We start from the raw sequence: 17,023 nt of genomic DNA on the forward strand, positions 1-17,023 counted from the left end.
AGACTCCAAGTCAGCAGCAGTGGGTGAGTGGGCTCCAGGGATCTGCATTTGACACTATGAATAAACAGCACATCCATCTGCTCACGTGCTACATGCACATGCAGTGGGTTGGACAGTGTGCCCCCCAACCCACGTCCACCCAGAACTTCCCAATGTGGCCTTATTTGGAAATAGGATCTTTGTGCATGTAATTAGTTAGGGATCTCAAGATGAAATTATACTGGGTTAGGGGGGCCTTACATTCAATGACTGGTGTCCTACCAGGAAGAGGAGACACAGGGGAGAGGGCCATGGGAAGACAGAGGCGGAGATAGGAGTGATGTGCCCACCAGCCAAGGAACAACAGGAGTGACCAGGAGCCGGAAGGGGCAGGCAGGGCCCTCTCCTAGAGCCCGCTGGCACTTCGATTTCAGACTTCTGGCATCTAGAGCGGGAAGAGAATCAATTTCTCTTGTTTTTAAGCCACCTAGTTTGAGGTAGTTTGTTATGGCATTCCTAGGACTAATACATCTGTGCTTTATATATTAAAAGTTTACCCTCTTCCCCCAAGGACCAATTTGCAACCCCTGAGGATGATATAATCCCTGTTGAGAAGGTTCTAGAGTCTTAGAAACAGAAGCTCTGTAATTCTTGAACAAGCCAAGTGGAATTTACAGGGTTTTAGGAAGGAGACAGTAGAGGTATGTCCAACTATAAAACATTTAATGCTTCTGGTGGGAGCACATGATCAGGGCAGTAGGAAACCCCACGTTTTACTGGCTGAAACAGACTGAGTGTGGGAAAGAATTACACTGTTCTCATTGAACGATTCATGTTACAGGGTAGAAATCCCAGGGAGCACAGGGTAGGAAAAAAGTCTCACACTCCCCTTATTTCAGCCTGTGGAGAGAACATTCTAGCTGGGTGAGAGGGACACCGCTCCAAACCGTGCTGTCCCAGGTGAGTGGATTTGCCAGAAAACACAAGCAGTTTCTGAAAGGGAAAGTCAGAGGGGAATAATATCTTGACACCTACTTTTCTCAGGATGCACCCAGCACAGAGCCTTCTGTCCCATGAGAAACAGTGACAGGCATCCTCAGGAAGGAGTCTGCAGCCTTTGGATGAGAAGCAGTAAATAACCGGAATAACCGCTGACTCTTCTAGGAGCTGGGTGCTGGGCTGTGGGCGCACAGCCACTCCTCACTTCACCCCACTCCGACCCAATGAGTGAGGTAGGCACTGCGGTCCCCATTTCAAAGATGAGGGAACAGAGGCACAAAGAGGTTGCACAGCTAGGTTTGGACCCCACCCTGTCTACATTGTAAGACCCAGGTTCCTAAACCCAGGGCCTGGGCAGGTCCTGTTGAGAGTGGGTTGTTTCTGTTATAGTCACAACACGTTAATGAACAAGCTAGAGAAAAAAGCCAAGCCAAGGAGCTTCCATCCCTGGGGTCCAGGGAAATTTAGATGTCAAGAGCTTAGCAGCCCTTCCTCGGATTTTTAATTCCTAGCCTCTCAAAGGTAAGAAGGCATATTGGTTGATACGTTCCAGCATGGGCCCTAGAGACCTGCAGCTCAGGAGAACCATGGTAGACACCACCATGGCCATCTGCTGCTTCTCTGGCCCAGCTCCCCTTGTCCTTGGTGACTGGTCCTCCCCCACCCCACTGTCACGCCTGGAGGGAATGTCAATCACAGAACCTCCACCCTCTTAGCCAGTACATCCACAGGAGTGAGCATGTAACTCGTGCAGGGCCATTCCAAGCTGTCTATAGAATATGAAATGGAAAGAGCACCTCTCTCAGCTTTAGTGATGGCAAGCCATGTGGTTGTAGACCAGGGGTTGCTCCTAGCCCTTCCCATCAGATAGAGGAGAGGATGAGGCTGGTGTGCAAAGAGATGTGGAGCCAAGGGACCTGGGTGAAGCTGAGAGAGCAGGGGAGCTCTGAAGGGGAGGTCTGACTGGGCCCGAGGCCCCTTGTTCCTCCTGTAAAAGCTGGACTGCTGATGGCAGGCCCTTGTCTCTGGGATCGGCAGACCCAGATTCCAGTTGTCAGAAGCCACTTCTAACCCCAAGTCAAGGAAAGGCTTCTCCCTCCTTCACTGGGTACTAGTCTTAGACAGTAAATGTGTAGGGAGTGCTAGGGCAGCTTACCCCAAAATGCTTCTAGGATAACACACAGTTTTTAAAGGCAAGCTAGAAATTCGCCGAAAGATAGTTGACAGTATTGCAAATTGCTCTCAGTGATAAATGGCTGGTCATATGAGAGCAATTCCTTTTGAGAACGTCTCCAATCTCCTTCCCTCTCTCTCTCTCACATGTGCACACACACACCTTGATGCAGAATGCAGTTCTGGATTTTGTTCCTATACCTGAGAAGCAAGTAGAAAACTACAGAGGTGGACAAGGCTCCCTTGTGCAGGAAGAAGGATGTCTCCTTCCCCTCAGCTCCAGGTTTGGGGTTGAGGTTGGTGTGGAAGTAACCTTGCTCTTCCTGCCCCATCATGCCAAGCCTGCAGGGAAGCAAGGATCCCCAGGATTATAAATATACCTACTGGGCAAGGCCCCGTGACTCTGGATGTTGGCCAGAGACCACCTCCAACTGTAAGCAATGTTACAAGATAAAAGCATTGCTGGTCCTCTAGGCCCCAGACTGGAGCCCAGGCTGCCTGCTAAGCCATTTCAGTGAGGTCTGTCCCAGGCAGACAAGGCAAGTGAGTGGTGTGGGCTAGGGGCGGGTCTGTAGAGAGTGGCGGGGCCTGGCATGGCCCCATCCAGGGTAAAACTATGTTTGTTGCCTTTCTATGACAATAGTGGCCTATTTTGCCAACACTCCCAAATGCCCAAGGGAAGCCAGCAATCTTGATTTCCGAATGAAATGCCCCAATTTTTAAATCGCTCTATAGGCAAAAAATAAAAACACTAAAGGCAGGCCAGATCAGGCAGCAGGCTGCCACTTAGTGACCTCTGACCTGTTGTCTTTTTGGGAGGCCCAGGAAAGGAAAAGAGAAATATCCTCAGGCCCCAAGGACACACAAGACTCTCCCACGCAGGAAATCAGGGAAAGGTTGCCAATACTGGAGCTGCTTCCAGAGGTCACACGTAACCCAGGGTAGACTCACCAAAGTTGTAGCCTCCACCCCACAGGGGGTCCTGATGGCAGGTTGAGACCCTGGGTCCAGCTAGGTGTGAAGCAAGCCCTCCTGGACGCTTTTTATGTGGATCTCTTACAACTAAAAAAGTCATAATTAAAGAGCACCCAGGACAGAAAGGGAGCCCCAGAGGAGTGTAAAAACAGCTGGATCCACTTCATCACTGCCTGAAACTCGGCAGAAACCCGGCCCCTTCCCACCTCTTCAAGTTGAGGATGGTCAGGGTTAGGCCTTTCCAGCTGAGCTCTAGGAAAGTGGATTTCAAGTCCAGGGTGGGCTGCTTCCCACAAAAAGCAAAGTCTGTAACTGCCCACAGTACCCATCTTGGGACATAAAGCAAAGCATGGAATCAGATGCTACGATGAACATTTGTCACTTCTGCTTGCCCAGTATTCTTTCCTCCTTCTCCCTGGGGGACCCCAATATTCCCAGAGGCCCCTTGTGCTTTTTAGGCCATGTGGTTGGCTCCAGGGACAAGCATGTGGTCCATGCTGGACAACATTGCACCCCCCTCCCACACAGTAATTAATCCAGATTGGATTTAAGACCCTGCTAGCCAATCAGTGTTCTCCATTTCCTGGGCAACTGTGATTGGTTCAGGGACCAGGATGGGACCCAGGCAGGCTGATTAGACTCAATTCTGGGAGGTTGGAAGAACTTTGGGAGAAGGAAGTTGTCTTCTGGAGCTGAGCTGGGTGGAAAGAGGGAAGGAGCCTCATGGCAATGGGAAAGGCACCTGAGAAGGAGGCCATCCTGGGGAAAACAGAGGCAGAAGTAAAGGAGGGGGCTGAGCCTCATGATACCCCTGAACTCCCAGACCAGGCAGATCTGAAGGTGGTCCACCAACTCCTTGGCTTTTTGTTACACAAAGTCCAAAGGAGACGGTTCTGACTTAGGGGCTCCCACCACGCACAGGCCACGAGCTGAATCTTTGCTGTCAGCGGCAGACATCCCAGCTTTGGCAGCATCCAGACCAGGGCAGCAGCCCCCATGGGCTCTGGTCATGCAGCAGGCTGGCTTCTGGTTGTAGACACCTGAGGACATGGTAGGTGAGTGGGCTTCCCCGCAGTGCTCAGTCTGGCTATCTGGAGACCAGGGAGCTGCTGTGGGACTGGCCAGAGGAGGAGGTAGCAGCACTGAGCTGGGAGAAATGGCTGGTGCAGGATTCCAGGCTGGACATGGAGCCCCTGGGGAGGAAAGGCATAGCATAAATATTACCTTCTGGTGGAGACACAGCCCTGGGGCTGGCATGCATCAGTGGAAAAGCTGGTGATGCTGCAAATGAGGCCCCAGGGCTCTTTCCACAAGGCTGGTAAACACCCCAGGCACAAAAGGCAAGTGCAGAGGGGAAGGCAAGTGAGGCCAAGATGAGAAATGAAGCTCCACCCATTTCCCTCTACCCCATGTCCCCAAGCAGAGCCCAACCTGCCTCAAACCACTCAGAAGCTTCCCTACACTGGGGACCTGGCATGGCCCAGAGGGTGTCCCGCAGCCTAGAGAGCTACCAGCCCCACTCCAGCCTCACCCTCCACCTCCTTCCAGCTCCTCCGACACACACCTCCCCCATCGTGAGCATTTTCATCTCTGTGCCTCCTGCCAGAAGCCTTTCTCTCCTGCCCACTTTGTCCAGTTAACTCCCACCACAAACTTCATAGTAGAACCATTCACAACTTTCTGTGATGATGGACACATATCTGTTCTGTCTATCACAGCAGCCATTGGCCACTTGGGGCTACTGGGCACTCCAAATGTGGCTATTGAAACTGAGAAACGGAATTTTTAACTTTATGAAGTTATAATAGCTAAGTTGAAAGTGCTACCTGTGGTTATTGGGTTGGACAGTGCGGCTCTAGGGCCTGGCGACACTGTGGTCCAGGGACGGCACAGCACCACGGTGTTCTGGGGCTTGCTAGAGCACACGCACTGGGGCCGTATTCTAACAAGTCCCACAGATGATTTGTGGGCACACCCCCAGATCTCAACTCCAACATCACCTCCCAGACACCCCACGAGCCCTGCCCCCCTATGCCAGGCCCCTGGCTCTGCACTACGACAGCACCCTGTGTTAGGAGCCCTAGCACCTCTTGGCTGTGGGACCTCGGATAAGGACCTCGGATAAGGACCTCAGGCTGGAATACCTTCATGGCGGCCATCGCTCCTCATAATGACACACGGGTGTGATTATGTGGTCTCCTGCTCCATGACAGCGGACCTTGTCTGTCTGGTCCCCGAGCCCGCAGGGCCCAGCCCCACACCTGTCCACTGAGGGTGCCCAGGAAAACAGCCCTTGAACTGGTTCTCTCAGGAGGATGATGAGGGGCAGGGCCTCTAGGTTCCTCCACACTGACCAGACAGGCTGGTGAACAGTGTCCAGCCCCCTCCTCCACCCACAGCTACAGCCCCCAGATACCTGTGTCTACATGTCAGAGTTGCTCTGGACAAAATAGGCAACCTCCCAAAGAGGGAATCACCAGCCCTCTGCCACTCCGTGGAGACTCTATTTAGAGAAAAGACGCTGGCCAGTATGTCTCACACTGGGACGCTCATGCCCCTAGGATCCCTGGAGCTATGCCCAGGACGTGGCTCCAGATGTAACACCCTCCTGGAGCCTCAGTTCCACTCCACAGTAAGGAATTTAAAGCATTGTTTTTAGTTTGATGTAGTCCCATTTACTTCTTTTTGCTTCTGTTTCTCTTGATGGAGGTGACATATCCAAAAAGATATTGCTAAGACCAATGTCAGAGTTTACCACCTATGTTGTCTTCTAATTTTATGATCTCAGGTCTTACATTTAAGTTTTTAATCCATTTTGAGTGGGGGTTTTTTATATATAGTGTAAGAGAGCAGTCCAGTTTCACTTTTTTCATGTGTCTGTCCAGTTTTCCCAGTATCACTTATTGAAGGGACTATCATTCCTTCATTATATATTCTTACCTCCTTTGTCATAGATTAATTGTCCATATAAGCAAGGGTCTGTTTTTATATTCTGTTCCATTGTTCTGTGTGTCTATTTTTGGGCCAGTACCATACTGTTTTGATTACTATAGCCTTTAGTATAGTTTTAAATCAGGGAGCATGACAGCCTCCAACTTTATTCTTCTTTCTCCAGACTGCTTTGGCTATTTGGTGTTTTTGTGACTCCATATAAATTTCAGGATTATTTGTTCTAATTATGAGAAGAATGCCACTGGTATTTGGATTGGGGGTTTGCCTTAAATGTGCAAATTGCTTTAGTTAGTTTGGATATTTTAACAATATTAATCCCCAATCCATGAGCATGACATATCCTTTCATTTATTTGTGTCCTCTTCCGTTTTTTTCATCAGCGTCTTACAGTTTTCAGAGCACAGGTCCTTCCTTCACTTCCTTGGTTAAATTTAGTCCTAAGTATTTTATGCTCTTTGATGTAATTGTAAATGGAGTTGTTTTCTTAATTTCGTCTTCTGATCATTCATTATTGTGTATAGAAAGACAGTAGACTTTTTGTACATTAATTTTGTATCTACAACTTTCCTGAATAATAAATAATAAGCTTTCATTCTCATGTGTGTCCAGATATTTTTTTAACTCCTGTTCGATTTCCTCTTTGATCCATTGGTTGTTTAGTAAAATGTTGTTTAGTCTTCACATGTTTGTGGTTTTTCCAGTTTTCTTCTTGTACCACTGTGGTCATACCTCTGTGGTCAGAAAAGATGCTTGATATGATTTTAATCTTCTTGAATCTATTGAGACTTATTTTGTGGCCTAATATGTGATCAGTCTTGGTAACTGTTCCATTTACACTCAAAAATCATGTGTATTCTGCAGTGTTTGGGTGAAATATTCTATAATTATTGATTAAGTCAATTTGGCCTAATGTGATATTTAAGGCAATTGTTTCCTTATTGATTTTCTGTCTGAATGATCTATTGATGTAAAAAGGATATTGAAGTTCCCTACTCTTACTATCAATTTCTCCCTTTATGTCTGTTAATATTCACCTCATATATTTAGATGTTCCTGTGTTGGGTGAGTAAATATTTATGATTGCTACAGCCTCTTCTTTGATTGACCCCTTTGTCATTATGTAATGCCCTTCTTTGTCTGTTTTCAGTCCTTGTTTTTAAGTCTATTTTGTCTGATATCAGTATTGCCACCCAAGCTTTCTTTTAATTTCTATTTTCAGGGAATATCTTATTCTATCCCTTCACTTTCAGCCTGTGTATGTCTTTTGACCTGAAGTGAGTCTCTTGTAAACAGCATACAGATGGGTCTTGTTTTTTATCCATTCTGCCACCCTGTGCCTCTTGATTAGAACATTTAGTCCATTTACATTTAAAGTAATTGTTGATGGCTGTGTTTTCATTGACATTTTGTTCATTGTGTTTTTTTGTTGTTGTTGTTTTTGTAGTTCCTCTTTGTTCCTTCCTTCTTCTCTTGATCTCTTTCCTTTTGGTTGGCTGGATTTTTTTAGTGTTTTGTTTAGTTTCCTTTCTCTTTATTTTTTGTGTATTTTTCATAGGTTTTTGGTTTGTTGTTACCATGAGGTTCATATGTATCCATCTATATTACTCTAAAAATACTACATTTTTACTCCCCAACTCCACATTTTGTTTTTGATGTGATATTTGAGATCTTTCTGTTTTTGTATATGAGTATTCTCAACTATTGTAGTTATAGTTAATTTTGCTACTTTTGTCTTTTAACCTTCATACTAACTTTTTAAGTGACTGATTTGCTTTATTATATATCTGCCATTACCTGTGAGATTTTTTTCTTTCATGAAATGTTTTTATTTCTGGTTATGGCCTTTTCTTTTCTGGCTAAAGAAGATACTTTAACATTTCTTATAAAGCCAGTTTAGTGGTGATAAACTCCTTCAGTTTTTATCTCTTTATCTCTTCTTTAATCCTGAATGATCACCTTGCCAGGTAGAGTATTCTAGGTGGTAGTTTTCTTTATTTCAGCACTTTAAGTACATCCTGCCACTTCCTTTTGGCCTGTAAAGTTTCTGCTTAGAAATCAGCTGATGGCCTTAAGGGGTTTTCCTTGTATATGATAGTTGTTTACCTCTTGCTGCCTTCAAGACTGTCTCTTATTTTTACCTTTTGCCATTTTAATGACAATATGTCTTCAGTGTGGGCCTCCTTGGGTTTGTCTTGCTTGGAACTCTCTGTGCTTCCTGGACCTAGATATCTGTTTCCTTCCCCAGAGGTAAAGTGACTCCCCTAAGGTCACACAGCAACCAGGAAGTGCTGGAGGTCTTACCTATTATATTTCCCTGACTCCCTGAAAACATCACTTGGAAAGAATTGTCTGTGAAGCACTATTCTAGACTGTTCTAGAACAGTCCAAAGGCTGTTTTATGGAATTCTAGATGTGAGGGGAGGTCCAAATGGCAGGACCTCAGACTCCCCCCAACAATCAATCTAGTATGTTGGGTTTCTGTCCATGGTTTCATTTCAGGGTAAGGTTCTGCAGGTGCAGCAGAGTGTGGACACTGTGCAATTTCTCATGCTTAGGTGCTGAACCACTGGAAAGTTTTAGCAATTCCAGGGCCCCATCCCTGGAGAAGCTCAGAAGCAAGCAGGGAAAGTGAATGCAATGCTCCCCCGTCTTAGAGGGGAGTTTGGGAGCCCTTTCTGCCCAGGCCCCTCTCGCAGGCCCTCCTACCTGAAATCCTCAGAAGCCAGCACCTCATAGTAGTAGAGGAGTTTGCACCTGGTGCCAGGGCTGTGCAGGGCCGACAGGACGTCCTCCACCACATTGCCAGGGGGCGTATGCATTTGCCACTGGAGCAGGTAGATGCCAGGCCACCGGGTCACATGGGAGCCCTGAAACAGTAGCCATGCCTGAGGCTCTGGTCCTCCCGGGGACAGAGCCCTGTTCTAAACCAGCCCACCGGCAAGTCCTTCCTCTAAGCCTCCCAAAGCCATCCTTGCTGCTCCCCCTCCACTGGTACCTCCATATCCCTGGCAGCTGAGAGTCTCCCTTTGAATTTTGGGGAGGGGTTCAAGGCCTGAGGGGTATGGCTGCAGGACAACAGAGGTATGGTTTGTTCAACTGCCTGGATTTTGTTGAGTTTTTGTTCTGTTGAGTGAGCCTTGCACACTGAGGAGTTTTGGAGAGGGATTTGGGGCAGGCAAGGGAGGAGGTCACAGGTGGTTAGTTTTTTGAGAACCAAGAGAGAACAAGAAAAGGGGCTGTTAGCTGTTATAAGAAGAGCAACTTCAGAGAAGGGCTGGGATATTCAGGGGGATCTCAGGGGCCTGCTGGTGTGCTAGACTCCTCATGGAACCTTCAGTAAGATCTGCAGTGCTCGCCAGTGCTTGCATGTATGTGTGTGTGTGCATGTGTGTGAGTGTGTGTGTGCATGTGTGTGTGTGAGTGTATATGTATGTGTGTATCAGTGTGTGTTTGAGGGCCTGTGATGTTTGACCTGCAAGCACTGGCCTCATGGAAGATGTGAGGTCAGTGGAGATGACTCATGTTTGGTGCCATGTCTGCATTCTGTTCCCAGACCTACAGTTTCTTGCCCTGGAACTTGACTGTGCGTCAGAGATCACCAGGAGAGGGTGAGAGTTACAGACCCCAGGCCCCACACCCTAGGGTTCTGAGTCACCCTGCCCGGAAACCTGCATCTCTAACTTGGGTCCCAGGGGATTCTGAGGCTGGAGTCCTGAGTTCCGGGTCCTGGAACTTCCAGAATCTGCCTTTCTCCCTCACCACCCCACAGGGTCTCTGAGGCAGAGGACCAGGTCCTGGTTGTCTGGTGCTGTGCCCCCAGAACCCTGGAACACAGTGAACTCTCAGTCCTGCATGATGAACGAATAAAAGAATCAAGGAATTTGAACCTGGATGCTCTCCCCTTCCCGACAGATGAGGGGGGCCTCCACGCGGCTGTAATCTGCACCCAGGATCCAGGCTTTGTCCATCAGCTGCCCACTGGCCCTGGCCGCAGGCTCCCAGGAGCCCAGCTTGGGTGCCTGCTTGGTGTAGTACAGGCTGAACACCACGTCCCCCCGTAGGATGTCAAAATCCCAGGTGATAACTGAGTCCCCCTCCAGAATCTCCACAGCAACCTGCACGGAGACAGGCGAGGTCTGAGAATAGATGGCCCCTCTATTTGAAATGCCCGCGAGGTCCCACCCTTCCTTGGGGCTGACCCACAGCCACTGACCAACAGACAAGAGGGCACAGGAGGCTGGCAGAGCCACTCTGTCGGGCTCTGCGCAGGCAGCACTCCCCACGGGTCAGGGTGGGCTTAGCTGTGGCTGAAACAGCCTCTCGGCTTAGACTCCTACCCACACCCATCCTGCCCGCCCACACTCCTCCACACAGGTTTCTCTTGAGAGCTCGCCCTCAGCAAATTGCTCCCATGAGAACCCTCATTTCAGGCTCTGCTCTGGGGGACCCTGACCTATAGTGACACCCCAGCCCAGGGGGCCCTCCCAGGCTGGGGCCCCGGCACCTCGTGGGGGGCCCCGCGGAGCACGCTGGCCGACTGGTAGGTCTCTCTCCACTGGTGCAGCTGATCTGCGTGCTCCTGTTCCTCATCCGTCAGGTAGAGGGACTTGGGGACCAGCCCTCCTTCAGGGACATTACACTGGGGGACAAAGACAAAGGTGGCAGGTCAGGGCCCAGCCAGGCATGGCTGACCCAAAGAAGGGCACTCTGTGACCCCTGAACACACCTATAACAGCGGTCTCAGTGAGCTCAGCACTAGGATTCCTTGACCCCGTTTAACCCCAGAACCACAGCAATGGAGTGGGAACTATTACCCTTCCCATTTCAGGAGCAGGAACACAGAGGCTCAGAGAAGTAGGGCAGAGAGGACACAGCAGGAAGTGGCTGAGCCAGGGCAAACCCACGTCATCAGGCTGCCAGGCGCATGTTCCTGACCACTGTGCTGCTCTCACAGGCCCATCTACCAAATACGTCTGTCACACATACATGGCATGGCAAGTAGAGAAAACAAGCAAGGTTGGCAAAAATTCCTAGGAAATCTGGGGCTTTTTTAACCCCAAAATCACACAAGCATGCTTTTTGGAATTGCTATTAGAGAAGGGGGAAGAGCCTGCCTTCCCACAGTCAGATGTGATAAGACAGCTGTGACCAGGGTCACCCCTGCCTGTCATCTCACCCCCCAGGGGGGCAATAAAAGGGGGCTAGGGTCGCCTCCCCTGGGAGCAGTTGCCCAGTCGTCCCACACCCTGTGATTATGAGCTAGGGATAAGTCCCTTTGGGTACACTGGCTCTGGGACCCAAGCCTCTGGGACACTTGAGTCACATTCCCTGACAGCAGAGGGTAAAAAGGTAAACTCTGACTGTATCCTAGCAACCTGGACTTGGATGGGGAATACTGGGTGGGTTAGGGTTTGACTGGCCTGGTCTCTGGACTTTTGAAACTGCTTCTCACTCGCTATGTTTGAAAGAACCAAGGTGAGGCTACCCTCCTTCAGAGAGGAGTCACCTCTCTTTGGGCAGCTTCTAAAACAGGCCCCGCCCCAGCAGTCCCAGGTCCTCCAAGGCCACAGACGGCCCCCCTCCTCAAGGCCAGGGCTCCAGCAGCCTCACCACGCACTCTCCCCCGAGGAAGTCGGGGATCACTTCTCTGTCCAGGTAGTCCACGAGGCCTCCGGGGCCCTGGTAGTTGCTGCCGCTGTAGATGAGGAACTTCTGCCTGGTGTTCTCGTTGATGAAGGGGCTGATCTGAAATGAGGGAGGTGAGGCAAGATAGAAAGGTGCTTTTTTATTGAGGTGTAGCTCACATACCATAGTATTAACCATAGTAAAGGGAACAATTCAGAGGATTTTAGTGTATTCACTATGTTGGGCGACCATCACCTCTATCTAATTCTGAGATATTTTCACCCCCAGAAGGAAAACCCACACCCACTAGCACTCACTCCTCCCCTCCCCCGCAGCCCCTGGAAACCACCCATATGTTTTCTGCCTCTATGGTCTTGCCTATTCTGGACCTTTCATGTAAATGGATATGACATGAGGCCTTCATGTCTGGCTTCTTTTATTTAGCATGTTTGCAGGGTGCATCATGTGTAGCATTATCAGTGCTTCCTTTTTACAGCTGAATGCGACTCTACTGCAGGAACAGCCATGCTCTGTGTACCCCAGGTGGAATTCCCACACTGGGCTCTAAGCTGCATGTCAGTCGGGTTTTTCACAGCATCTTCAATGCTGATGTGGTGTCTGATTCAATAAACAGGTGGGGAGGGAGGGAGGGAAGGAGGGAGGGAAACAAGAAAGGACTGAGGTGCTTGGCATGGCAGGACACAAGCCAGTTCAGCAAGGCATAATGTTACAGGCAAGAGGCCGACTGGGAGTTGGGATCCCACCCGCGTGGTCACTCTCCTTCAGCCCCTACTCTGGAAGACAGTCCCCTGCTCCACGTGACATGGCCGGGGAGGGGGGCAGCAGCAGGAGATGGGAGGTGCGTACTTCTCCCACCCCTCCCCACCTCAGTGCCCCTGGAAGCCACAGCTCCCACTGGCAGCCCCCGCCCTCACCCCTGCTCCAGCTCACCTGGGCTCTGGCAACGAGGCTATCCCCTAAGCTCGTCCCTCCAGCCCTGGGTGGTCAGGGCTTACGGTAGTCCCCAGGGGCCTCCCCATCCCACTCACACCTCGGCTGGCAGTTCTTTCATGTCATCCCACAAATCCTCCTTCCAGCCAGGACCTCAGCTGACTGCCTTCCATCCCACCCAGTGAACATCTTCTTAGGAAATCTCCAAAAAGCAAAAGGAGTAATTTTTACAAAGATCAGGATGAAAAGCTTTAGTAGCAGGTCCTGCCTGTCCCTCCCAAGGCTCCTGCTCCCCTGCTCAGCTCTGACTTACCCAGAGAAGCCAGATAACTTTCTGCCCCAGAAATATGTTCACAGTCTCCTGCTGTCAACCCTCGAGGGCAACCTACTGCCCCAGCACAAGGTCCCATCACCACCACAGCCTGGACTCGGCAGGTGCTGGCTCCTGAGCATCTGTCTTCCCAGCCTCCTCAGGGCAGCCGGCCTTTTTGCTCCTTTTTCCTCCACACCTTAGACTGGTGTTTCAGTTCCTCTAAAGCCTGGTCCTGCCTCCAGGCCTTGCCCACGCTGTGCAGGTTGCCTGCTGTACCCTTCCCCCTGCCCTTCCCTGCGTGACTCCTGCTCCTTCCTCAGGTCTCAGCCAGAAGCTGACTTCTCAGTGGGACCTTCCTCTGTTCCCCAATCTAAATTATCCCCCTGTACCAACCCCTACCTGCTTTGTTTAGTCTCTACAAGAACCCTGAATGCCCTCATGCCCTTGTCACAGGAAACCGTGAAGCATTTACTAGTGTGAGGTTATCTGGCTTCTCTCTCCCTACCCCATGACTGGGGGTGGGGGGGCGGGCAGGGAGCATGGAAACAGTAGCTGGCTGTTGTGCACTCTGAATCCCCAGGGCCTGGAAATGTGCCTGGCACATAGTAGGTGCTTAGTAAAAAAACATTGAGTCCATTTAACTTTCAGCCCTTGAATCTCTATCCTGGTCAAATCCCTACTTACAGCTGCGGTTCTTATGCTTTTGTGGGCACTGAGCACACACACCCACATCCTGGCACTGGACAAGGTGCTAACTCTGAGTCTGCAGGAGTGGGAGGGGCCTGACACTGCATTTCCTGGGACCCATAGCAAGGCCTCAGGGCAGTGGTGCTCAACTGCAAGAGACAACCTGTCAGTGGTTGTGAATTCAACGTGGTACATTGTGACTAACCTAATTGTGTGCATGTGTGTGTACACAGACATGTGAAGCGTTGCAACATAAAGTGTATTTCTTACTGTGGGTTGTGAGCAAAATGTTTTAATATATACATTTTTCTAATCCTCACCCAAGGATATGTTTATCGATTTTAAAGACTTTTATTTATTTATTTCTAGAGAAAGGGAGGGAGAAAGAGAGAGAGAGGAACATAGGTGTGCGAGAGATATATTGATAGGTTGCCTTTCTCACACCCCCAACTGGGGACCTGGCCCACAACCCAGGCATGTGCCCTGACCGGGAATCAAACCAGCAACCTTCTGGTTCACAGGCTGGTGCTCAATCCACTGAGCCACAGCAGCCAGAGTTCAGAATGTTTTAATATCCCTATAGCATAGCATCCCAGCACTCCTCAGAACCAGCTCACAGGAATCCCCGGAAGCCTGTGCAATTCTGAGTATGACTCTAGTGTTCACGAAGCAGGACAAAGGATACATAAAATGTGCTCTATTCATACAGTGGAATACTATTCAGACAAAAAAATGAAGTGCTGAGATATGCTACCATGTGGAAGTCATTATGCTAAGTGAGAGAAATCAGATGAAAAAATGTCAACGTTTTTGAGTCCATTTATATGAAGTATCTAGAATACAGAAATCTATAGAGATACAAAGTAGGTCCATGGTTGCCAAGAGCTGGGGGGAGGAGGGAAGGGAGTTACTGCTAATGGTTTCCTTTTGGGGTGATGAAAATATTGTAGAATTAGGTAGTGGATGTAGTAACACAACTCTGTGAATACACTAAAAATCACTGAACTGTGTACTGTAAAGGGGTGAGCTTTATGGCGTATGAGTTCGAGGAAACGACACAGGACAAGCAGGCAGGGCAGCTCACAGAGGGACCCCCTCCCATTCGGGCTCCTGCTCTTACCAGCGTCCAGAGCACAGGAAAGACGCGGGGGGCACGCACGATGAGCAGCCGCCCCAGGGTCTCCGGGTAGTTGTCCTCCACCACCTCAATTATCCGCAGAAAGGCCTTCACCCCCGGCCGCCACAGGTGCCGCATGTTGAGCCCTTCCAGGTCCACCAGGCAGGTCCAGGAGCTGCGGCAGACATGGGCCCTCTCACTCCACCTTGCTGGGCCCCCTCTCAGGGCACCCAACACCCTCCACAGGGACCCAGGGGCTGACAGACAGGGATGGACAGAGAGGCTCAGTGAGGCAGGTCTGGGAGCAGAAGGGGCAGGAGCCACAGGACACTCCTGGATCCTGACGCTGTGGAGAGGCCACGTGACGAAGAGGCTTGGAGCGTGGACTCTGAGGCTGAACACTCTAATTCAAGTATCACCTTTACCCTGGGCACCTTCCTGCTCATCAGGGCAGTGGCAATGACAGTAACAGTCCCCAGCTCAAGCAACTGTTGTTAGGATTAAATGAGGTGGTAGATATAAAGGTCTCTGCAAGGACAGGCACATGGTACCCACTCAATAAAAGCTAGCTGTTACTACTGATCGTTGAAAAGATGCTGATGATGAAACAGAGCGTAAGTGCTAAGAGCTGGGTTCAAATCCCTGCTTTGCCACCTGCTGTGTGGCCTTGACCAAGTTACTTAACCTCTCTGTGCCTCCAGTTCATTAGTGTGAATTCATCAGGAAAATGGCCATTTTGCTGTTGTGCTAGTCCCTGGGAGCCTCTCCATCCCAGGTTCCTTCCCTTCACCCTGCCAAACCACTGGAAGGAGCCCCTTTGTGACACCCTGTCGTCTGAGCCATCTGGGATGAATTATGCTTCTGGTCAGGATCCTGACTGATTCATCCCCCACCCCAGTGTGTGTCCCCTTAGGAAGGTGCCGATGAGCAAAGAGACGTAACTTGCACAAAGATCAGGGCAATTTTGGAGAAAGCTTCAGTAGCAGGCCCTGCCTCTCCTCCTTCCTGTGGTGGTGACAAGGACAGCCTGGATCAAGGGGCTCAGAAGAGTGCCTGCTGTGTAGTAAGTTCTATACGCATTTGCATCATCTCTTCACCGTCACTGATTCTGATCAGCTATCAAGATGTGCCAGAACTAATGATACTGTTACCACTTCACAGAAGGGGAAAGGTTCGGAGCCTTTGGGGGCAATGTCACATGAGCACTGGTGCGGGAAACTGAGCTCAGGCATAGAAGTTGGGGAAGGCAGAGGGAAATGGCGGGTTCCTGGATGCGCCAGGACAGCTGCGAGCCTGCGTGCCTGGGAGACAGAGTGAAGGTGGTACTTCACAGAGGGGGTGGGAGCGGGTCCCAAAAAGCAAAGGCCAGGGGGTGAATGGCATGGCAGGCAAAGTCCTTGAGCCTGAGCCAGACAGGAACAGGTTCAAATCCCAGCTCTGCCACTTAACCAGCTTAGCAACCTTGGACGAATATCACTACTCTGAGCTTCAGTTTCCCCCTCCATAAAGAACAGGGACCATACAGCCCCTGCCTCACAGGGTCATTGTGAGAAGTAAGTGAGGATATTTCTGTGGAGCACCATGCTTTGTGAGCCTTGGCTGTTTTTACTACTCGGGGGAATTTGTCTCTTGGGGGATTCTTGCCTGATGGGACGGCCAAACTGCTTGGTGTTCCCTTCACACCTCTTCTGTCCTTCCTCGTTGACGGAAAGAACCTGGAAGGTAGAGAATGTTCTGGCCAATGTTCACGTGGCTGCCCCACCACAGGCAGCCCCCGGGGCTCCAGGAAGCGGGGACCCGACTCACGTGCTGCAGCAGCGCCTCCTCCCCCACAGCCTTCATCAAGCCTTTGGTGTCCATGTGTCCCAGTCGCAGGATGTACAGGGGGCGGCCGTCTTTTCAGAGAGAGGGGACGTTGTTCAGGGAATGCCGGTGAGAGAGCAGGTCAAAGTCATGATGAGCACTTACCCTCCTCAGAGATGAGGGCGCCAGGTGCGGCTCACCGAGGCCCAGTCCACCCACCACTTACTAACACCCTGCCTGTTCCCCAGCGGCACTGGTACCACTTATGGTGAAAGAGGCAGTGCAAGGGTTAAAGCACTTGGGTTTGCTCCGCAACAGAAACTGGGTGAGGGGCAGGCAGGAACTCTCTGCATGCCCTTTCAGCTTTTGAAAACCCAAAACTGTTCTAACATTAGAAGTTTAGTTTAAAAACTTTTTTTTAAAAAAAGGATATGAGCTATGTAATGAAG

General features: G+C 50.1%; 1 protein-coding gene across 4 annotated transcripts in view; it reads right to left on the reverse strand.

Moving 5' to 3' along the window:
* Positions 1-685: 685 nt before the first annotated feature.
* SEC14L5 (SEC14 like lipid binding 5) overlaps positions 686-17,023 on the reverse strand; it is a 46,272-nt gene continuing 29,934 nt past the window's right edge. For all 4 annotated transcript variants that reach the window (XM_045820906.1, XM_045820904.1, XM_045820905.1 and 1 more), the window contains 8 exons: positions 16,578-16,666; positions 16,416-16,486; positions 14,775-14,946; positions 11,689-11,823; positions 10,583-10,717; positions 9,966-10,193; positions 8,785-8,945; positions 686-4,319 (listed from right to left, as the gene is read on the reverse strand). In XM_045820906.1, coding sequence (XP_045676862.1) covers positions 4,214-4,319; positions 8,785-8,945; positions 9,966-10,193; positions 10,583-10,717; positions 11,689-11,823; positions 14,775-14,946; positions 16,416-16,486; positions 16,578-16,666 — 1,097 coding nt within the window. In that variant the 3' untranslated portion in view covers positions 686-4,213. The remainder of the gene's footprint in view (positions 4,320-8,784; positions 8,946-9,965; positions 10,194-10,582; positions 10,718-11,688; positions 11,824-14,774; positions 14,947-16,415; positions 16,487-16,577; positions 16,667-17,023) is intronic.

Source organism: Phyllostomus hastatus, unplaced genomic scaffold, assembly GCF_019186645.2.
Source record: "Phyllostomus hastatus isolate PE091 unplaced genomic scaffold, TTU_PhHast_1.1 phas_scaffold_442, whole genome shotgun sequence".
Classification (NCBI taxonomy): domain Eukaryota; kingdom Metazoa; phylum Chordata; class Mammalia; order Chiroptera; family Phyllostomidae; genus Phyllostomus; species Phyllostomus hastatus.